Here is a 24,800-nt window from a genome sequence, read left to right as displayed (position 1 = left end):
GACTTGGAGGATGAGATGTATAGCGTCAGCATCTATGAGATAGACATGGTTCTTTTTGTTGCATAGAATTTTTTGGACCCCAGTTTGTTTTCAGAAGTTAGACAGTTCAAAATCTAATAGATGCTGGCACTAACATCTTGAAGCAGAGACACTGGATTATTTGTTGTTCTATTGTGCTTTGATATTTAATTTTTGGAGGTTGATATGGGGCCAAATTAGCTTGATTTTGGAATCATGTATTCCACTGTCATATGAGGTAGTTATTTGTGGCACTTTGTTGTTTTCTAAACCTCCTTTAGACAAATATAAGAGTAGATTATTTGGTATCATGACTGGGATAGCCATGCAAATGGTAACCAAAAATTGGGATCGGCTTAATTTTCCCTTTTGGTGGGAGTCTTTATGCTTATGTTATAAATATGAAAGAATGATCTCGGAAAATATGGGTAACAATAAGTCTTTTAAATTAACTTGGAGTCCATTGGTAAATATTGTTAAAGTTGATTAGATGGCTTATTTTTCAGATTTCTTAATTGAGTTACACATCCAGGGAGGGTGGGGGTGGGTGGAGGGCATTGCATTTTAATATTATCATTGATCAATAAGTTTAATATGGTCTTCGTTAAAATATTATATTGGATTTGTTCTTATATTGGGGTGGGTAGAGGGGGAATGATAATAATTTTGAAGTACTTTTTTGTGTTTGATGTAAATGCATTTGCGAAGTTTAATATATGTATATATACATTTTAATGCATTGTTTTGGAATGAAAACTTAATAAAGACTTAAAAAAAAAAAATTTCGAATAGCTGATTGTAGCCAGTTTAGCATTCCAAATAAACCTCTGTTTTATGGAACGACATATCAGGAGGTATGCATTATGACCCATCCCCCATATATTAAGCCAGCAGTGGTGAGTATTTTGTTGATTGCTGCTAGCATTTTTCCTGGATATTCAATGCTGGCCTTCAGCACTGAATCTGGGGATGTTTTGAGCTGGCTAATATATGGACGATATGTCAATATTCAGCCCCCTCACTGCATAAGCCAAAAGGCCATTGGGAACCACTGTATCCAACAGTGGAAGAACTACTATGGCGAGTAATAGAATCAGTGGGGGATGGGAGTGGGGGTAACATAGAACAAATATTAAACTTTAAAGAACAAGGCTGGATCCATCGGTTGGATACGGTGGTTCCAACGGCCTCAATTTAGAGGTCGAATGGGCTACGTTGATTTAGTCCCTCCCCTGGGCTGCACGAGGGTCAGCTGACAGCTCAAACAGAATAAGAGAGATAATTGAGTACGCCGCCGCTATCTTACCATAAAGTTAGAGTAAGGCGGACGACATAGCGGCTCTGGTAAGCAAAACCACGGGTGATAGTATAAGTAGTAAAACTTTGGGAGTTTTATTATTTATTATAAAAGTTGATGAGTAATTGATTGGTTTTCACATGTTTTATAGGGGAAGATCCTTGAAAAAGCAACTTGTTGTGAAACATGTCGGATCGATTAATCCCACGAGCATGATGAATCCAGGTTAAGTATTATATTCATCATAAAGATTAATCAATACTTTTTAAATAACTTCTAAAGTAATAAATTAATACAAAACTATAAAATATAAAATTAATAAAAGTGAGGTGAAAAGAATGTAGGCCAATGAGGATACTGACACACCTCGTTTCCCACCAGACTTAACATTTGGTCAAGGGTGGAGGAGGTGTACTTGAGGCCACATTCGTATATATAAATATGTATATGGAGTTGAAGCACAATATTAAAGTGTGAGACATACAATTAACACACACGGACGGTGCTGTTTTACAAATTTAGCTTCGGGGGATAGTGTTAAGATTGCACTGGACATTAGGACATTCCTTGCCCGAGATCAACTACTGTATTTTCACGCATATAACGCACATGTGTGTATAACACACATACGCGTATAGCGCGCGGGTCCAAAGCATGTCTGTAAAAATTTTTTTTATATAGCACGCACACGCGTATACCGCGCATGCTGCTATAACCTCCTCCCACTCCCGCTTACTCTTCTGGCCTGCGAACCGGCATCCTCCCCCCGCTCGCATCACCCCCCTCCCCCGCGATCCTACAACACCCCCCAGCACCGCAAAACATCTCTTACCCGATTGGGCACCGGCACCAGCACCAATTCACAGGACGTGCCAGTGCCAGTGCCCGAAGATCCTCCCTTGTTGGGCTGGGCTGGGCTGGGCTTTGCGGTGCGAGGGAGATCCTCCTTCTTCCCTGTGCCGGGCTGGACTGGGCTTTGAGCATTTGCGCATGCTCAAAGCCTTCTGGTCTCGCTCTCTCCGAGATCAGAATCAGTGCCCAATCGGGTAAGAGATGTTTTGCGGTGCTGGGGGGGATGTAGGCTCGCGGGGGAGGGGGTGATGCGAGTGGGGGGGAGGATGCCGGTTCGCAAGGGGGATGCCGGATCGGAATGAAAAAAAAAAGTTGTAAAACGCGCTCACACGTATAACGCGCACGGTTATGAATGGTTTGTAAAATCGTGTATAACGCATGCTTTATATGCGTGAAAATACGGTAGATTGGATGATTATAATTTTTCTGGAATACAAAATCCTAATCTGTGATTGTATAAAAACTTACACAACAAGATCTTTTGTTTTACAGGAGAGGAGGAAAAGAACAGAAGAATGCTGTTAAAAGGAAAGACTCCAGCAAGGTCTCATGGAAACACCAAGATAAGAAGTTGTCTCTAGCAGGAAGATGAAGAGGAATGGTTCTGCTGAGATGTCAGAGATGGAAAGGGTGTTGTACTTCATTTTTATTGCTTTGTTTTTCTTCTTTATCTAAGTCTAAATGTACACTAGCTGGGAGCAATGAGTCATTTATTAGAGTTTCTCAACCTGATTTGATGTAAAAGTAGATATTATTCTATTTAGCTAGGAAATTGACAATTGCACAGTAAAAAAAGTATTTTTATTATTTTTAATGTTGCTTGTAATTAAAAAAGCACACTTTGCACTAGTTGCAGATGTCTCATTTGTGAATAAAGGCCTACAAATTTTCTATAAAAATAAAAATTCTTTAGCCATGAGTGAAAGGTTGCATCACATCTATTTGGTTTGCAATATGCTCCATTGTCAAAAAAGTGGGGCCATGAAACTTATCTAAAGATGATAATGTAGGAAGAGTCACCTTATTTCAGTGACTTAACAGTATCTCATAACTGATGTTAACTGAACGTTAGACATGCAACCAGGTAGGCACGATTCTATAAAAGTTAGGTGCCTTGTCCAAAGTGCCTATCTAAAAATGGGTGTGGCTAGGGGGCAGATCATATTTTTTAAGTTATGTGCACAATTATAGAATATGAGCCAATGTGCACCTAACATGGATGGGCACCGGTATGGTTGGTGCCAATTTTTTAGGTGACATACATAGAATTGGGGCCTTAGTTTCTTAAAAATAAAGGGGCCAATAATCAGCTGTCGATGGTGAGCATTTTGCTGATAGTTATTCCATTATTCCTGGATAGTCAAAGCTGGGACCTGTACAGGCTTTGGCTTTGAATATCTGGTTATTTTTAAGTTAGCTAACACTTAGCCGCTTAAGTCAATATTCATTGCTTAAGTGGCCCTGGGATACTTCATAAAAGCAGGACAGACTTTTATGCAGTAAATCTGGCAACTTAAGGGCTGAATATCGGCACTTAAGCAGCCAAGTGCTGAGTCCACTCCCAGAACACATCTAACATAGCCGGCTTCGTGTTTGGCGCTAACCATGATATTCAGCAACACTTAACCAGTTAAGTACCACTGAATATTAGCGGCTAGCTCTGACCAAGCAATTTAACCGATCAGCGGATGGCTAAATGACTTTGCCTATCAGGTTCAAAGTGCCCCACTAAGTGCCCCTTGGCAGCATCTCTCTGTTCTGTAGCAATCTTTATGCTGACTGGGCATATGAGTTAAATGCTCCATGAAAGCCTCTATATTAGGCTTTTTCTCTCTCACACACCGTTAAAACTGCTTTCACTAACACTATGTCACAAAAAAGAGCAACAAGGAAGGGAACTAAGGGACTGCTCAAATGCAGCACCAAAGAAAGCCGCCATCATAAGCTTGCATGCTAGGGAGTAATGCACAGCAACTACTAAACGAAACGAGCATAAAACAATATACGTACTGATTTCTGTGGACATGATGGCATGGAGAAAAAGCAAAAAAAGAAAAATCTTGTTAAGTACATTTGTTTAAACCATTCTGTATAAACACAGGCAATAAGGAAGACAGGATTTTTTTTTTTTTTTTTTTACGACACAATTCATTTGGAATTTTCCATGGGCAACATTTTCCAAACACTGATTAGGAAATGATGCTTTTATTCATATATCACTACAGTCACATCATGACCTAGATTCTAAAATGCAGCCAATGCCAATGTGGATCTATTTCCATAAAATCAGTATAATGCAGGGTGTTATTGATCAGCTTTCTCATGTCGATGGGCTACCAATCAACCATTTCCAACAATTTGTCGGTCTTTTTTGCTATTTGTTTGCAACGATTTCAGGCTCAATGATTAATCCAATTGGGATCCAATCATGAAATAACACTGTGGCATAGTTCCCACCAGGCCCTGATTTAGGAAGAACCAGAGTCAACTGCCTAAGGTGCCAAACATTGAAAATGCTAGTTGGGCCTAAGAACAGTCGACACTCTTTTACTTTAGAGACATGTCCATATACCCCCTAATTCTGCAATCTTACATGCACAAAATTGTATGTGTAGGCTATAGAATGCTGGCAGTTGTACATATAAATTGTTCAATTAGGCACTAATTTGGGTGTATCATTCAAGCCACAAGTAAAATCGGTGGTGTCAAGTGCATTCTTCAAGTTGCAACTGTTGTGTAGACTAAGGGATTACTTGTCAGAAGACAATTTTAAAACTACCATCGTGATGATGTTGGCTCCTGTCTTTGACTATTGCAATGGGTTTGCCGAAATGTGTTCTCAAGGCTTTGCAACTTGCCCAAAATGCTATTGCACGCATTAATGCGCATGTCTCAAGGTCTGAGCATATTACACTAATTTTGAAACACCTGCATTGACTGCCCATTAACGTGAGAACTGAATTTAAGGTTCTTTGTCTAATTTTTAAGGTATTGAATGATGATGGTCCCACGGCAGTGTGTTTTATCAGCCAACATGGAATCTACACTCGATGAATAAGCTCTGATGTGCCTCCGTTGGGTGTAGTGAGGTTGTCTGGTCATCGTAACACTACAGTATGTTATTAGTACAGGGCCCTATCTGTTGGGATAAGTTACCCCTGGATTTAAGGCAGGCTTCCAATGTGTTACAGTTTAGGAAAGGGCTAAAAACTGTATTGTTTACATACTTTTGCAACATGAACCAGTATGGGTTTGTGTTTCGATGCCGGTATAAGTAGAAGAGCTGATTTTTAGGGTTTTCAGTGCGATTGAGTAAGCTGCATTTTTGCTGGTATTTATTTTAATGATTTTAATATTTTAATCAGAGACAAGGCTGTTGTTAGTCTTATTGAGTTGTTTTTATTGTTTTATTATATTGTTTTTATTTGTTAATGGTTTGTGTATGTTCTTCTTATAACTTTATTATGTATGTTCTGATGTGGTCCGCACAGAATTGCTGGATATGTGGGTTTTACATTTTAAATAAATAAATAAATGATTATTGCTAACAATAAGTGGACCATAACTGGAGTTATGCCCTTAGGTGCTATTCTATAATGTTAGCGCCTATAGTATGTAGCTGTGTGAGAGGAGTGGATGTGGGAAGCAAAAAAAAAACCCAATAAAAACAGTAGATAAGAATAGAGGTCCAAAACTCCAATGCAAAATGTATTCACCACATGAAATCATAAATAATTAAAAGCCCAACACGACCATGTTTCACCCTCATAAGGGCTGCATCAGGGCTGTAAAAAACAAAAAGTGTTATTCAATAGGCATGGCCTATTGGCTATAGCTTATCTCTTCTTCCTTGCAAGCAGTAGAGCTTTTAATTATTTATGATGATTTTATGTGGTGAGTACATTTTGGCATTGGAGTTTTGGACCTCTGTTCTGATCTGTTTTCTTTTGTTTCTCAGATCTTGTGGATCGGCTGTCCGTTTTTTTTCGTGGATGTGGGAGGGACATGGGCAAAGCAGGTGCTTGCCAAGCACTTAGGCCCAGATTCTCTAAACGGCACTGGTAGGCGCCTAAGCTCAGTGAAAAACATTGTTTTCACTGATTTTCAAGATGCTTACCGGCACCTAAAAGATTGGCGCCAGAATCGCACCTCCATAGGCGTGGCTAATGCCAGAAGTACATCTTACTAATATGCACTAATATCTTCAGTTAATCACCAAAATAACAAAGACACCTCCTCAGTTAGCGTTGTATGTCAGTCCAAAAGCACCAATGCACAAGCATATATGGGATTTACATAAATGAGGACTTACGCTAGCATTCTATATGGGCATTTACACGTACAATTGCCATTATGGAATTTGCGCTTAGGCAATCTTTTGAGCATTTAGCTCCTTAGGGGAAAATTCTCTAACTGGGTGCCACAAATTTGGTGCCTAGATACGGTATGCTGAGTACTAATTCTCTAATGGCATTTGGGTGCCCAGCATGAGTCGGCATCAACGTGCCTGCACTTAGGCCCACGCACTTTTACAATAACAAGAGAAGGCAGATATGAGCCAATGTGCACCTAACTTGGGCACAGGTATGGTCGGTCAGTGGTATACCTAGGGTATGTGACACCCTGGGCCCATCATTTTTTGACCCCCCCCCCCGGCCCATCATTTTTTGACACACACCCCCGCCCTTGGTACGCCACTGCTATATTTCTTCTCTTCAATATAAGCTTCTATAAAACCCAGCGGAAAATCCAGTGTTAGAAAAAGGCTAGGAAGCCGGTAGGAGCGACGAAAGCGCCCTTTAAGGAATGCCCTCCCGATCTGGCTCTATCCCGCCCCCTTCGTGCTGCCACCGGACAGCGTTCTCAGCCATTGGTCGATCTTACCTGGGCGCTGCAACCCCAGGAGCTAGAATGCTGATCGCTTTTGTTCTCTTTGCAGCCCAAAGTGATCAGCGTTCTCACTCCTGGGGTTGCAGCACATAGGAAAGTTTTACCAATGGCTGAGAACGCTGTCCGGTAGCATCACGAAGGAGGCGGGATGGAGCCAGATTGGGAGGGTGTTCCTTAAAGGGCACTTTTGCTGCTCCCGCCAGCTTCTTACCCTTTTTTTGGCCGCGGGGGTGGACCGGCAGCCGCACTAAAGTGCAGGTCCCAAGAGGTTCCGGACCCAGCCGGCTGTGCACCCCTCTAGGGCGTGCACCTGGGGCGAACCGTCCTCCCCCCACCCCGCTCTCGTTACGCCACTGTGGTCAGTGCCAATTTTTTAGGTGACTTACTTAGAACTGGGGCCTCATTTCTTAAAAATAAAAGGGGCCAATAATCAGCTGTTGATAGAGAGCATTTTGTTGATAGCACTAGTCTGCATGATTTTGGATGACTGAAAACTAATATGTGATATTACCTCACTTTTATATGCTAATTCCAGAACTGTTCTTAGTTTTCTTCTATCACGTACAGTTTTTTTTCACAATTTTACTTCAAAGATTTATTGCTGTGTCAGTAGGTAATGGCATCTGGGTGCCCAGAATGAGTCAGCATCAACGTGCCTGCATTTAGGTCCATGCACTTATACAATATCAAGAGAAGACAGACATGCATGCACCTAGATGCAGTACTTTAGCGCAGTGGCATAGGGTCTTTCTAAATGGAAGTTTTTTGGAGCCAATGGTGTGGATGGAGGTGCTTTGAGCGCTACCAGATTACACCTGAGGCTTTTTCTTCCGTTAGACTTGACCTTCAGCTAACAAAGTGGAGTATTTTTGAATATTTTTGTTATTGACTTTAAAAGTCATTCATTATAAGTTTCCTTGGTATCTGACACAAGTGATGGCACTTTAGGGTCAGAGGGAATGATGCAGGTCTTTAGGGTCAGAGGGATCTTTAGGGTCAGAGGGAATGATGCAGTTATCAACAGATGAGTTTTTACATGTGAATTTCAAAAATATAAAAGCATTTGTAATTTCAGGAGCAGGGGTTTTATTATGGAATAATCTGAGAGGACCACTGAGATTACTTTGTCCATTTATAGAGGCTTTTAGTTGAACAGTCAGTGATTCTCACTATGAACATTTCAGAATACTATTTTCTCTATTTGTATGGTTGTGTGTTATTTGATGTTTGTGTATGTATTTTGTAAACCGCTTAGGTTTGAACAGGTTAGAAATTTTATAAATAAATAATCACGCATGAATATGCCACTTTCTATAACTTACATGCACGATTGGAGACTAACTTTAGATGTAGAATGAGGGGGAGGGGGCATCTCTCTGCATTATTACCCTCCTCTGTTCCTCTCCTGTCCCATTACTGGGATCTCTGACACCCACACACACCCACACCTCCTGCTCTTTGGGATTTGCTGTCTGATCTAGCCTATGGACATCAAAATCTTAAATCTGGTCCTGCAAGTTACTGTAGAGGCATTATAGACCAGTATTCTTCAGGCTATTCTGTATAGGGGTTTCACAATATTACATTCAACCAAATCACCCCTCCACAACATATCACTAACCCCCTCTTTTACTAAGCGGTGCCAGCGTTTTTAGCGCGCGCAGAAAATTAGCACGCGCTAACCCCACGCTACGCGGCTAGAACTAACGCCAGCTCAATGCTGGCGTTAGCGTCTAGTGCGCGTGGCAATGTAGCGTGCGCTAAGCGCGCACTAAAACCACTAGCGCAGCTCAGTAAAAGGAGCCCTAAATTTTCAACTGATCCTCAGACGGCTCTTCATTCATGCATCATAAGCATGAGCCATTCTCGTCACTGGATATTTCTTATAGATTTTTAAAATTGGTATATGCTTATACCTTTTTTAAATTTGTAAATCGCTTAGTAAAGTAAAAAAGCGATTCATCAAGTCAAAATAAAACTTGAAACTTGAACTTATATATATTATGGTTTAGTCACTTATCATAGTTAATGCTGTTAATTGCCTCTCTGTAAAATAACAGGAGATCATATGAGCTGTATGTCCTTTCAAAGAAGGAAAACACTTGAACTAGTGTAGCTTACTGTTTTGGGATGGATCTTTCACAATGGCGTTTGCCTTTGCCACATCGTCTTCAAGTTTAGTGTAGTTGTTCCTCAGACCCAGGAGGTTCTGGTTAATGTCTTTGATCCTTGCAAGGACGTCATTGGCGGTGTCATTAGCTTGCCTGGCTTTGTCTTTCACTGCTTGCACCTTCGCTGCTGTATCTGTCAGTAAAAAAAAAAAAAAAAAAAAAAGAGTTTTCTGTAATTAGAAGGGGAATTTTATAACAGGATTGGGTCTAGTGTCCATAAATAACCCCAAATATCCTCTCACCACATTCATGATTTGTAATAGCCTAATTCTATAAATGGCACTAAAAATTGTGTGCAGAAATTTGGGGGTGCACCCAATTTCCACAGGCAATTTAACCAAATAACAAGCCAATTAGTACCAATAACTGAATGCTAGTAAATTATCAGCACTAATTGACATACTTAAAATTTATGGATGTGTTTTGTAGGTGCCAGGATCCATACATAAATTTTATGCATCGTTCCCAAAAATAGGGCATGGCCATGGGAGGGTCATGAGTTAGTTAGAACCATTTATGTAATTAATGTGCTGTTATAGAACAACAGGGATCCATACCTAATTTAGGTGTGAGGATTTACACCAGGGTTTAGTTTGTATAAATCCTTGTGCCTAAAGTTAGGCACAGTTCCCAGCACCAAGTGCTAGTCTATAAATGACACCTAACTTTGAGTCACACAGTCGGCCAGGTATGTAACGTGTTGTATTTTGATTGGCCCAACACGGCCTGTGTTTTGGCTAGATGCCTGCATCAAGGGGTCTAAAAAAATATAATACAACAGATATTTTTTTAGACATCTGACACAGGCATCTAGCCGAAACCCAGGCCATGTTGGGTCAATCAAAATACAACAACTTACATCCCTGTTCTTGAGGTCTACTATGTGTCTCTTTTTATTGTATGTCCTTTGGCACTACATGCTTTGAATCCCTTTCTTGTTTTGGACGTAGCCCTTTCAGGACCAAGGGACATATTTGTCCCATAACTTTAAAATCCTATAAATTTTGATTGGGATAGTCTACAGTTCTAAATTTGATATGTACGGATTCCATATGATACTGCCTTTATGTAAACAAACTGGTTCTGACATTCATTCATTAGCGTCGTTGCTAGATTGACGAGAAGATTCACTTGCCACACTGTCCATAAGCCAGAAGTGTGATTTTTTTAAATAAAAATAATGATATTTCACAAAAAAATCAATTTTTTGGCATCTGCAAGCCCTTTTTACCATAAAAATGTCGTCAAAACCACAAAAATTGGCCTACGATCCTTATGGTCCTGAAAGAGTTAAATTTGAGTACTATTTATAGAATAGCACTTAGGGCTCCTTTTATTAAGGCGCACTACGGGGGTTAGCGCATCGGACATTTCATCACGCGCTAACCCCCGCGGCAGCCTAAAATCCTAATGCCTCATCAATGGAGGCGTTAGGTACTAGCGCGGCAGGCAGTTTAACGCGCGGTATTCCACGTGTTAAACCGCTACCGCGCCTTTGTAAAAGGACCCCTTAGTGTGTTTTTTAGGTGGAGCCAATTTTTCAACACCACTTACAGAATTCAGTCCACTATGAGCAAAATCGCCTCTTCATAGATTCTTTTTCTGTTTTTTATTTTAAATATAGAACATTAAGGATGGGCAGGGTTCAGATACCAGTAAATATTGTTCACTGTTAAGAATGCATTTTATCCCCCTAATTCTACAAAGCAGTTATATGCCAATTCGGCGCAAAACATCCATGCCATAGTGACAACTATTCACCAAAATGCATCAGTGCAGTTAGGTGCTACTCTATAACTTCATGCCTAAAAGTGTTCTAGCATGTAACTGTACCACCGTCCATTGGTGGTGTTGATAGGGGAGGGGCATGGGCTGGTCATGGGTGTTTTAACTGTTCCAGCGCACGATTTATAGAATCATACCAGGACGTGAGAAAGGGCCGCATTTAGGTGCAAACATTTATCCCTGCCATAGAACTGGCATAATTATTTCTGCCTACATTTAGGGACATCATTGCCAACTTATGCTAGAATTCTATAATGAATTTGTAGCAGAAATTTGCCGTTACAGAGTACTAGAACAGAGCTCAGATTTTTGGGCACCTACTGTTTAGTGTCTTTAGTGGAATTGCCTCCTATTTGCACATTACATTACATTAGAGACTTCTATTCTGCCTGTACCTTGCAGTTCTAAGCGGATTACAATTGAAGATGGCTGGACATTTCCAGGAAGTTACAATTTTAGGGTTGGATACATAGAGAGGCTAAGTTTCGAATTAGGGTTAGATACATAGTAGTTACAGTTTAAGTTATAATTTAGGATTAGATGCATAGTGGAGGCTAAAAGGGTAAATTTAAGGAAGGGGTGAAATTTGAGGATAACTTGTAGGGAGGATGGAATTTAGGGTTGGTTACCTGAAAGAGTATGCAAGGAGAGGGATGTTGCGGGGGAGGGGGGGATAAGAGGACAGGATAGTTTCTTTGAATCCATCTAATTTTCAATTTAAAAGCTCCTCAAAAATCGTCTCCTCTGAAAATGGTATGGTCATTACTTCACCACCATAATTAGCTCTACTGTTAATGAGGGGTTCTTCTTCCATGCTTTCCTTATTTGGTAAATACTGGAGAAATGTGGTATTTTCTTTTTTATGCCACACTCTGCACATACTGTCTTTGCTTCTCTCAGTTTTAAAATTCCAAATCTGTGCTTCCCCTTGCACCAATATAATTGAAAAATATCTTGCATCTGTTATCTTTCCTCTTATTTGTTCCATCGCCACTCTGCCTACTTTCCTTGTTTTCCAGATATCCATTCCTGTTCTCCCAGTTTGTCAAGCCCTCTTGCTCTCAGCCTCTTCTTTTTAAAAGCATGCCCCTTCTTACAGCAATTTACCTTAACATATAGATTTTGTTATATACAGGATAACCCACATACCTGCTGTTCTGATTGAAGATATCAAAGAAGATTCCATAGTTTTAAAACCATGAGCACGTTCAAAAAGATTAAAAGGATGGAGGCATCCAGAGGAAGGCTACTAAAATGGTGCGTGGTCTTCAACATAAGGCCTTTGGGGACATATTTAAAGATCTCAATATGTATACTCTAGAGGAAAGGCGGCAAAGGGGAGATATGATACAGATGCTTAAATACCTACGTGGCATAAATGCACATAAGTCAAGTCTCTTCCATTTGAGAGGAAGCTCTGGAATGAAAGGGCACAAGATAAAGTTAAGAGATGATAGACTCAGGAGTAATCTAAGGAAACACTTTTTTACAGAAAGGGTTGTAGATGCGTGGAACAGTCTCCCGGAAGAAGTGGTGGAGCCAACGACTGTGTCTGAATTCAAGACAGCATGGGATAGGCATGTGGGCTCTCTTAGAGAGAGGAAGAGATAATGGTTACTGTGGATGGGCAGACTAGATGGGCTATTTGGCCTTTATTTACCATCATGTTTCTAACATGTTTACTGCTCTAGAAGCACAGCACTATAGATCTCCTTTTTCCCGGTATTTTCTCATAGAACTGACATAAATTATTAATGGTGTTGTTTGTACCCTTTAAAAGTAAAGTAGTGAGACTTTTTGAAAAGAAAAATGCCAAGATGAACTGTGGCCATCATGGTAGTGTCTTTTTAAAATCATTAGGAAGCTGTTCAGCGATTACTCTAGTTTTTAATTATAGCTCTTCTTTCTCCTATTTTTTTTTTGCTATGTACTCTAGTCTTAATCATATGTGAACCGAGTTGAGCTCCACTGGGAGATGCCCCGGTATATAAACCAAAGATTAGATTAGATTAGATTTATCGTCATTCATCCTATACAGCTAATCTTCCTGATATATTGGAGGGGTCAGTTTAAGTGCACGAATGTGATCTTTAAGAGTCTATATGGGATTTTTTTCTCCAATATTTCCTCTTTCTTTTAATTCTTATCATTTTCAGTCTACGAGGAATATACATAAATTCAAAGTATTACTCCCTTCTATTAAAGGGATTCAAACTTTTGGCAGGCTTTCACATTCTTTGGCATTTACTGTGGTGAAAATATGGAATGATCTTCCTTCAGTTATTAGAACTCTCCCTTCATTGACTTGTTTTAGAAAAACCTTGAAAACTTATTTGTTTACAAAATATCTTACTGATAACTGATAGGATTCCCTAGCTGACAATTTTATGGTGATATTTACTGACTTTCCATCTTCTATTACTCTACATCATTGTTCTTAAGATTGTGTTTTGTTAACCGGATCGAGTCCCTTTGGGAATGACCCGGTATATAAGACTAAAGATTAGATTCTCTTCTGTCTCCCTGTGACTTTAGCAGCTGAATTCCTGCCCCCTTTCAGACATCTTCAGTGGAAGCTGACTGAGAACAGTTCAACGCCAGCATTTGAAGTCAGCTGCAGAGATTTCATGGTATTGTCTGCATTTTTGTTATATGACAAATCTTTCTGCTTTTCCTATCCCCTTTTAGTTGACTTAAGGGATTTAAAAGCCATTGCTAGACATTGCCACTTTGTGTTCCCATTTGAAGGACCCAAAGTAATTCAGGGATAATTGAGATTTGGGCTAATGGGTTTTCAAAATGGGATGGGATGGTCTTATCTGTATAAAAACTGCAGTTTGGTTGATGAGTAGTTGCTTAGTTGGGCTTCAGGGTGGCTTGCGGTGAGCACTCAAGAGCACTTCTTGGTGTGATTGACTTTTTGCTTGTTTTTGTTTATTGTGAGTTAATGGAAGGGAAGACTGAGGGCATACTCTTCAGAGGTCACACCTGTCCTTCAATTGTCACAACCAAAATCTGATCAATTTGTAGCTCTTTGTCCAGAGAATTTTCTGCCAGGAGCAGTGGCGTGCGGTCAGGGCCTTCAGGGAATTCGCCCCACACTCTAAAGGCCTTGAGGGCACTGCTTTGAATTTTGATTGGTCAAGCAGGTAACAGGCAGATGCTGCTCAGCCAATCAAATTTAGATCAGCAGTGTCAGGGCCTTCAGAGGATTCAGAGAATCCCCAGCCCAAGAGCCCTCCTTTTTTTTGTTTGTTTACTTTTTGTTTGATGTAGTTTGACTGGTTGAGCTGGCTGCCTACTCAACAAATCAAACTACATCAAGCAAAAAGTAAACAAAAAAATAAAAAAAGCAGGGCTGTAGAGCTGGGGATTCACTGAATCCCTTGAAAGCCCTCATCACACACCACTAGCCAGGAGTAGTTGGACTTAAGAACATAAGAACATAAGAAGTTGCCTCCACTGGGTCAGACCAGAGGTCCATCATGCCCAGTGGTCCGCTCCCGCGGCGGCCCATCAGGTCCATGACCTGTGAAGTGGTTTCTGACTAATCCTATAACCTACCTCTGCTTCTATCTGTACCCCTCAATCTCCTTTTCTTTTAGGAACCTATCTAGACCCTCCTTGAACCCCTGTAGCGTGCTCTGGCCTTTCACAGCCTCCGGGAGCGCGTTCCATGTGTCCACCACCCTCTGAGTGAAAAAGAACTTCCTAGCATTTGTTCTAAACTTGTCCTTTTTCAAATGATGGCATAGTAAGGAGGAGGGCAGGTGGACGGGTCCGCAGCCAGGCGCCATCTTGGTAGAGGCATGGCACCCGTCCTCTTCTCTGGCCCCTCACCCCCGCTTCCCTTTCACGTACCGCTGTAACGTTTCTGGCATGAGTAGCAATCCCCAACCTAGGACGTGACATCAGAGGAAGAGCCCCCACAGGCAACAGCAGGTTTAGGGGTTGCGTCTCACGCCAGGAACATTACAGAGGTATGAAGGAAGGGAAGCGGTGCCCGTGCGCAGCACTTCATAGTGCTTCTACCATTCTGAATGTGGTTGATATTGCTCATCCCAAAGTATCGATTGCTCCCTCTATACCAGGGTGCTGGAACTCTGATAGGATCTCCCGCAGCATTGTCTGCAACAGATGTTGGTCACATTGCCCTACAAGAGGGAGATAAAACTGTTGGAAATCCGTCTAGGTTATCAACATCTCCCATTGCTCTAAGGAACAATGAGAGGACTCTTGCTCCAGTTGGAGAGGTTAATAGTGCAATAGTAGATGTAGAACAATTTCTGAAAAATTACTACTATCAATAGTTTTGCTTTCAGTATCATAGGATTTGGGGGTAAACAGGTGAAAAACATTTACCCTTCTTGATATGCTGGCAAACTCAGATTGTTTTGTTTGGAAGACAAAATGTTGCAGAATAGGTACATTTGACCCTTGACATAGAAATGTTTTCATTACGGAGGATGATTAATGGTTTTACAAATATGCACATTTTGTTGATTGCGCATTAAATGGAACTTTCAGTTTTTATACATCCTCAGCTATAACCAGCTATATTAATCTATATATCGGCCATCTGAATAATTGATGCACAATATAAGGATCATAATGGAGCCACAGAACAATAAGGAGCTCTAAATTAGATGACTTACAGAGTAAAGGGGAAAGTTAATTTCTGCAAAGGAAATAATGGTAGCTCAGCAAAACCACATCTTTAATGGCTATTAGTTTCCTACAAAAAAACAATTAAAGAGAGAGACAGAGAGAGAAAAAAAAGCAAAACCATACAGTAGTTCGCTTTCCCTTGGTAATGCTACTGAGATATAACGCAAAATATGGTTCTCATGAGATATAGTGCCTCGAAATGGACTCCTAAGGAACTAATTATCTCCTGTAGAACATAACCTCTCTCTGTCATTACCATTACTTAAACACTCTGATGTTCTTTAATAGCATGTAAGAAGCCATTATTTGCTGGATATGCAGTAAATGAAAAATGTATACACAAGCAGGGTGATTCTAGAACTGAGTGCTTCTCCTTAGGTGCCCTAAAGACAAGAACAATAAGATCTAGAACAGCACTTGGGTGCCTACATGTGTCAGGTATTCAGCATCCCTTCCCCCTCTTTTACAAAGGTGCGCTAAGCTTCTTAGCACGCCCTAAATATTAGTGCACGCTATACACGCGTTAAACGCTGACACGTGCATGTTATCCTATGGACGCATTAGCAGTTAGCACACGCATTAATTTAGCATGTGCTAAATCTGCGCTAAAAAGCTTAGCGTGCCTTCGTAAAAGAGGGGGAAGGGGTGCTGAATACCTGACACATGTAGGCACCCAAGTGCTGTTCTAGATCTTACTGTTCTAGAGTCTTACTGCTTGTCTTTAGGGCACCTAAGGAGAAGCACTCAGTTCTAGAATCACCCTGCACATGTATACATGTTTAGGCACCCACAGGTACACCAGCCATAACACTGTCATAACTGCAGTCATATAAATGGTTATGGTTAATTTTTATTTAATATACCGCCCTTCCTTACAAAATAACAGAGTGGTTAACAATCCAAGTTAAGTTAAAACTAAACTAAAATATTTTTTTTTAAAAAGAACTCCATTTAGTTAGATAGAAAAGAAAAACAAAGAACAGACAAAAATAAACCCAGAATGTGTGACTAGTACACCCTCATGGAGCTCGAACCATCCATCTGCAAAGAAAAATCCTTTTAAAAAATATAGGTTTTGAGACGAGTTCTGAATTTAAGATAGACTGGCTCCAAACAAATTGAACTCACTATGGAATTCCAAAGCGATGGTGAAGCACAAAAAAGGCCCTGCTTCTAATAAGTTTGTATTGAACTAAGTGGAGTAGTGGCATACAAAGTCATTGATCATTTAAAAAGTGCAAAGCTGTTGAAGGATAATAACTACGAATAAGGGGTGATAAGTAGGAAGGAACATTGCAATGGATTGATTTGCAAGTTAAGGTCAAAATCTTGAATTGTATCTGAAATGGACTAGGAAGACGATGATGATGAATGGATAAAGGAATAATTTGCTAATACTGAGATGCACGAGAAAGTAATCTGATTGTTGTATTCTGAATGGATTGAAGTATGCAAAGTTGACATTGAGGTAGTTCAGCGAAAATACTATTGCAATGATCAAACAAACATAATAAGAGCATACAAAAGAGTCTTTTGAGAAGATTGATCTAATTTTTTTTTTTTTTAGTATTTATAGACCATTTATAGCCTAAGTGGTTAACATTTAGGTACGCAAGTATTTCGCCCTATCTGTCCTGGTGGGCTCACAGTTTGAGTAACATATCTGGGGTAATGGAGTGTTAAGTGACTTGCCCAAGGTCACGAGGAGCAGTGCTGGGCTTGAACCTGCAACTGAGCCCTAACCACTAGGCCACTTTGCAAGAGCTGAAATATGATAAAAGTAAGATGCTGATCTAAGATAGCACAGGGATATTTAAAATGAGACACCAGAGAGAGTGAAGAGTCTAAAAGGACAGGAGAAACAGTTGGTGATGGATGCTTCCCAGAAATCCAAGAGGCTAAGGTAGGGCTGCCCAATTCCAGTCCTCAAGATCTACTGGCAGGCCAGGTTTTCAGGATATCCACAATGATCATGCATGAGAGAGATTTGCATACCAAGAAGGCAGTGCAGGCAAATCTCTCTCATGCATATTAATTGTAGATATCCTGAAAATCTGGCTTGCCAGTAGATCTCGAGGACTGGAATTGGGCAGCCCGGGGCTAAGGATTAAGATGAAGCCAGTTATTAGATAACTACCGTATTTTCTCGCATATAACGCGCGCGTTATACGTGGTTTTTACAAACCGCGCATACCCTTGCGCGTTATACGCGTGAGCGCGTTGTACAAATTTTTTTTTACATAGTTTCCCCCCCCCCCGATGCCCGATTCATCACCCGGAAGGAGCGCTCGCACTCCCATCCCGAAGGACCGCTCGCACCCCCACCCGAAGGACCGCTCGCACCCCCACAGCCTCCCCCCCTCCCCAATGGAGAAGCTGTTTACCTTGTTTCCGGATGCCAGCCCAGCTGCTTCCTCTGCCGGTGGTCCTGCCCCTTCTCAGAGCCCTGTGCTGCGCTGCTTCCTCTTCAGGCGGTCCCGCCCTTTCTCTGATGTCAGAGAAAGGGTGGGACTGCCGGAAGAAAAAGCAGCGCAGCAGGGCTCAGAGAAGGGGTGGGACCGCCGGCAGAGAAAACAGCTGGGCTCGCTGGCATCCGGAAACAAGGTAGACAGCTTCTCCATGGGGGAGGGGGGTGAGGCTGTGGGGGTGCGAGCGGTTCTTTGGGTGGGGGTGCGAGCGGTCCTTCGGGGTGGGAGTGCAAGCGCTCATTCGGGGTGGGGGTGCGAGCGGTCCTTCAGGGTGGGGGTGCGGGTGCGTGCGAGCGGTCCTTCGGGGTGGGGGTGCGGGTGCGTGCGAGCGGTCCTTCGGGGTGGGGGTGGGAGCGGTCCTGCGTGCGGGTGAATCGGACGTCGGGGGGGCATCAGGCTTTCAGGGTAGGGACAGGACTTCAAGGAGGAAAGGAGAGTCGGGGCGGGCGAAAACAGAGTCGGGGTCTCCAGAGGAGAGTCGGGGCGGACAAAAGGAGAGTCGGGCAGCATGCGCGGTATACGGGTGTGCGCGGTATATAAAAATTTATGTACATAAATATGTGTTTTTTGCGCGCTATACCCGTGTGCGCGTTTTACACGGGTGCGCGTTATCTATGTGAAAATATGGTAATTTGAAACCAGAAGAAGAACTGAAGTTAAAGGTAAAACATCTGGGGCTAATGGATTACACCCATACAGCAGTAAAATATCATCTGCATAAATGGATGTGTGAACTCCTTGCTCCTGAATAAGAAGTACCAATGGACTCAAAAACATTAAAAAGAGGAGCACCAAACCCTGAGGGACACCACAGGTGATAGGAAAAGTAATGGATTGTGAACCTGAAAATGAGACCTTAAAAGAATGATTATTAAGAAAACTAGAAAACCAAGAGCGAACTGAGTCAGAGTTACCAATATCTTGGAGACGAGACAGAAGACTAGAGCTATCTACCAAATCAAAAGCACACGCGAGACTGCGCATGATTCAGAATGCAGCAGTCAGATTGATTTTTTAATATGAAGAAGGGTTGCCATACAACTTTTTATGAGAAACTGGAAAAGTTGGGATCGGTTAAATTATACTTTCTGGTGGGAATCTCTATGCCACATGTTTAAAATGGAACGTATGATTGTTATATAGCAGGGACATTATAGAAAGTTTACGGATATTTGGGAACCATTGACAAAATTCTGTAAGGAATGACTGTTGATTTTGCCCTTTGATCATACACGTCCAGGGTGGATGAGAAGATACTTTAAATTTGAGTGCAAATTTTGGATATGTAGAATTGGGGGGGGGGGAAGATATATGTATTTGTCATAGAATATAATTTTGATTGAATTTAAGTGCTGTTAAAATGTAAAATGTCTGTATAATATGTTGCAATTATTTTTGGCTTTAAAATGAATAAAGATTAAAAAAATAATAATAATAATTTGAAGAAGTATGATCATGTCACTGATTTCTATCGCCGATTGCAACTGGCTTCAAGTTGAGGCTCGGATTAAATTTAAACTTGTCTGTATTTGTTACAAGGCACTAACAGGTTCAAATCCTGAGTATCTTATGGAATCTTTTATCATTACAAATTCTAAACATCCTAGAAAATCTCATTCATTATTCTCATCCCCTTCTGTAAAGGGTTGTAAATATAAGAAATTTCAGGATTGTTTGTTATCTTTTCAAACAGCCTCATGGACTAGGGATTTAACTCACATATTCAAAATCTCAAATTCGTACCAACAATTTCGTTGTGCCTTAAAGACTATCTTTTAAAGAAATTATGCCATTGTATAGATCCATGGTGAGGCCCCACCTGGAATACTGTGTGCAATTCTGGAGGCCGCATTACGGTAAGGATGTGCTGAGACTGGAATCGGTCCAGAGAATAGCCACCCGGATGGTCTCGGGACTCAAGGATCTCCCGTATGAGGAACGGCTGGATAAGTTGCAGCTGTACTCACTCGAGGAACGCAGAGAGAGGGGTGACATGATCGAGACATTCAAGTATCTCACGGGCCGCATCGAGGTGGAAGAAGATATCTTCTTTTTCAAGGGTCCCGCAGCAACAAGGGGGCATCCGTGGAAAATCAGGGGCGGGAAACTGCACGGGGACACCAGTAAATTCTTTTTCACTGAAAGGGTGGTTGATCGCTGGAATAGTCTTCCACTTCAGGTTATTGAGGCCAGCAGCGTGCCTGATTTTAAGGCCAAATGGGATAGACACGTGGGATCTATTCACAGAGAAAGGAAGGGGAGGGTCATTGGGGTGGGCAGACTAGATGGGCCGTGGCCCTTATCTGCCGTCTATTTCTATGTTTCTATGATGTTTATTCATTTGTACTATTAGTCTTTGTGAACCGCATAGAACTTAATGGTATACAAGTGCATTTTATGTTATGTTATGTTATGCCTTTATCCATAGAGGGCTATAAAAAATAAATTAGAGACTATCAGCGGCCGCCTGCAAAAGTGTCTCCAATAGCGTGTCAATCATGCAATGACACCGTTTACAAAATCACAACCTGAATGAAAGGTAGGCGCTGGAAGTGTAGGCCAGGGTTTTGAAGGCCTACATTTCTGGTGCCTACCTTTCACGTGAATCGCGGCTGTGGAGGGGCTTTACTTCAGTGGCATTAGGCGTCGTAAAGTGCCTCCATAGCCGTGATGAAGGCACCAGTCTTCTAGGCACTGGTAGGCGCCTACAGTTTGTGTTTTTAAAAAACTATTTTAATCCTGTTGAAATGGCTATTTCCACTTAAGTTAGGCGCAGGTAGAGTGCCTATCAGTGCCTAACTTACTGTGCCGTTTATAGACTATGGGCCTAAATGTAACAGGAATAAGTTGGAGTCTTGCCCATTGCCCACCCATGCTTTGCCAATGTGTAAACTTTCCTTGCATTTACATGCTATGCACTTACACACACCCTTACAGAGGGCTTACGCACCTCTTGTTGGCACTTTCACAGGTAAGTGTACACTTTGCACACATAAATGCAATTCTATGGTAAATTTATTTATGCAAGAGGCACATTCATGGGGGTGATTAGTTGTGGACTTGTCCTTGAGCAAGCATTGAGTACAAGAAAACTTTATTAGAGAAATATTCTAGATTTATCATAATGTCATAAAGGTTAGAGAACTCTGAGTTGCAGACACCCCAGTAACTATAACTCAGTAAAAGTAGTAAAAATTGGTGAAATTATTACTGTGGTAAAAGTAAGACTAATAAAAGTTTCCTGTTATTCTTTACAAGTAAAAGTGACAAAACTTTTACTTAAGTACAGTAACTGGTTATATCATATGCTAATCATTACCACTTGCTAAATCCATTAGTGCCCCTTTGTAAAAGGACCCCCAAGCCTTCACTGATTGTTACAGTTATACATATGTTTTTCATTTGCAGTTTTTATGAATTTTTTCTTTTTAGTATTCAAGAATCCCTGAGGCAGGCATTAGTCAAAACATGGCTGTGTCAATGGTTTTCAATAAGGGCTTAATGTGTTAATTGCATGGATCCTGTATTCTCTTTCCACTCTCTCTCCATTGCTTCTGGTTGCTTGCATTTCTGCAAAGTCTAGTTATTCTTTCTTTTGTTCAATGGCATAAGAATATTTTTTTTTGTATTGGAATTTCCACAGAAAATTTCCTAGTTATGATCTGCAAGGGGGAGGGGTGTGGAGGAAGTTGGACTTTTTTGGATGAGACAATGGGATTGCATTTAACTCATAGGAACTCCTAGATTATGTTGGACCAAAGATCTCATGAGAGTTATGTATGCAGCAAAAGAGTAGCCATACTGGGTCAGACCATTGGCTCATCTAGTCCAGTAGCCAACAGCAGCCAATCCAGTCACAAGTACCTAGCAGAATCCTAAATAGAAGCAAAATTCTATGCTACCTATCCCAGGGCAAACAGTGGTTCCCCCCATGTTTGCCTCAATAGCAGACTATGGACTTTTCCTCATGGAACTTATCCAAACTTTTTTTTAAACCCAAGTATGCTAACAGTTGTAACCATATCTTCTAGCAATGAGTTCCAGAGCTTGACTATTCATTGCATGAAAAAATAATTCCTCCTATTCATGTTAAAAATATTACCATGTAACTTCTTAGAGTGTCCCTTAGTCTTTGTATTTTTTGAAAGACTAAATAATTGATCCACTCAAGGTTTTGTAGACCTCTATCATATCTCCCCTTAGCTGTCTCTTTTCCAAGCAGAAGATCCTTAACCTCTCTAGCCTTTTCTCATATGAGAGGAGTTCCAACACTTTCATCATTTTGGTTGTCCTCCTTTGAACCTTTTTTAATTCCATTTTTGAGATAAGGTAACCAGAATTGCACACTATACTCAAGGTGAGGTCGCACCATGGAGAGATACAGAAGCATTATAATATTCTCCATGTTACTTTCCATCCATTTCATAATGATTTCTAGCATTCTGTTTGCTTTTTTGCCTGCTGTTGCACACATTAAAGTTTGTCCCCATTAAAGTTCATCTGGCATTTGGATGTTCAGTCTTCCAATTTCCTAAGGTCTGCCTGCAATTTTTGACAATCTGCATATATTTTCACAGCCTTAAATAGTTTTGTGTCATGTGCATATTTAATCACCTCAGTTGTTTTTTGATTTCCAGATCATTTATAAATGTTTAATAGCACCAGTCTCAATACAGATCCCTGTGGCACTCTTCTGAGAAAAAAGGCCATTTAACTCTACTCTCTGTTTTCTATCCATTATCCAGGTCCCAATCCACACCAGAACATTATCTCCTATCCCATGGCTTTTTAATTATCTTAGGAGTCCTTCATGAGGGACTTTGTCTAAAGCCTTCTGAAAATCTAGATACACTACATCAACTGGCACACTTTTATCAACATGGTTATTCACACCTTCCAAGAAATAAAGCAAATTGATGATGCAAGGCTTCTCTTGGCTAAATTCATGCTTTCTTTGCCACATTAAACCATATTTGTCTTGTGTTCAGTAAGTTTATTTATTTATTTATTTTTTTAATAGTTTCCATACTGTTTGTTCAGTATCAGTCACTTGGGTCTATCTTTTTTTGTCCACAGGACTCTTTGGATGCCAATCAGAATGCCTCCTGCTAAATTGAAAATGATTTGGAACTGTTTATTGAATATGAAGGAGTAAAGGATTATAATGTTTATGTTTTCATTATATTATTACAACTCTAATGGTTAGTTTATTTATTTTATTTATGTATTTATTTTTAATCATTTTATATTTCAATTGTAATGACATATTTAAAATTTAATAAAATATTTTGTAAAAAAAAATAATTTTTCCTGCTAATAATTTGCTTAAACCTAATTGTTGAGCCTGTACTCGTGAGAAAGGGATTTTCTCTCATATGTTATGTTATTGTAATATTTTGAAATTCTATAGGGAGAAGGTTAGCGACAAATGTGGATAATTTTTACTTTGGATATGCTATTGTGATTTTAGGATCTCTTTTTTTGTTTCCTTCTTTACAAAGCAGCTGGGCTTTAATGCCAAAAAATGTAAGGTCATGCACCTTGGCAGCAAAAACCCATGCAGAACTTACACTCTGAATGGTGAGACCTTAGCTAGGACTAGGGCAGAACGTGATTTGGGAGTAATCATTAGTGCAGACATGAAAACTGCCAAGCAGGTGGAGAAAGCTGCATCCAAGGCTAGACAAATGGTGGGATGCATCCGTAGAGGTTTCGTCAGCCGGAGGCCCGAAGTCATAATGCCCCTGTACAGATCCATGGTGAGACCTCATCTTGAATATTGTGTTCAATTCTGGAGACCACATTATCAAAAAGATGTGTGGAGAATCGAGTCGGTTCAGCGAATGACCACCAGGATGGTCTCGGGACTCAAGAACCTCCCATATGAGGAAAGACTGAATAAACTGCAACTATACTCGCTCGAGGAACGTAGAGAGAGGGGGGACATGATTGAGACTTTTAAATATATCACGGGCCGCATCGAGGTGGAAGATGATATCTTCTTTCTTAAAGGACCTTCAACCACAAGAGGTCATCCGCTGAAAATCAAAGGTGGGCAATTTCATGGCGACACCAGGAAGTATTTCTTCACCGAAAGGGTAGTCGATCATTGGAATGAACTTCCATTGCAGGTGATTAACGCCAGCAGCGTGCTCGATTTCAAAAAGAAATGGAATATGTATGTGGGATCTCTAGCCGGGTGAAGTCTGGGGGTGGGTCATTAGCGTGGGCAGACTTGATGGGCTACAGCCCTTTTCTGCCGTCATATTCTATGTTTCTATGTTCTTTACAAAGAACTATGCTAAACTATTAATATTTTCATTTCCTTTGCTGTAATATTGATGGAAATAACTGGAATGATTCTGCTGTGTTATCAGTATAGTTGTGAAGCTCAGTTTGCCAAGTTTATAAGTATGAGAAGGGAATAGCTGAGAGAGATGGATCTTTGCATACTTTTAATGATGTTTGGTCTCCTACTGATGTTCTCCTGGAACAGCAGCACATAATATGATTGTTGTAGTCTGTTTTAGAAACATAGAAACATGATGGCAGATAAAGGCCATATGGCCCATCTAGTCTTCCCATCCACAGTAACCATTATCTCTTTCTCTCTCTGAGATGTTTTATTATGTGCAAATTCAAGCTTTATTG

General features: G+C 40.8%; 1 protein-coding gene across 1 annotated transcript in view; it reads right to left on the bottom strand.

Annotated features, from left to right (window-relative positions):
* Window positions 1-24,800, bottom strand: part of LOC117357257 (laminin subunit alpha-2-like) — a 466,835-nt gene that overhangs the window by 196,980 nt on the left and 245,055 nt on the right. The window contains exons 26-27 of the mRNA XM_033937630.1: window positions 9,179-9,361; window positions 4,178-4,183 (exon numbers count right to left, since the gene is read on the bottom strand). Coding sequence (XP_033793521.1) covers window positions 4,178-4,183; window positions 9,179-9,361 — 189 coding nt within the window. The remainder of the gene's footprint in view (window positions 1-4,177; window positions 4,184-9,178; window positions 9,362-24,800) is intronic.

This window comes from Geotrypetes seraphini, chromosome 3 (assembly GCF_902459505.1).
Source record: "Geotrypetes seraphini chromosome 3, aGeoSer1.1, whole genome shotgun sequence".
NCBI classification, from domain to species: Eukaryota; Metazoa; Chordata; class Amphibia; order Gymnophiona; family Dermophiidae; genus Geotrypetes; species Geotrypetes seraphini.
The sequence above is the reverse complement of the archived record's forward strand: the minus strand, read 5'-3'. Positions and strand labels throughout refer to the sequence as shown.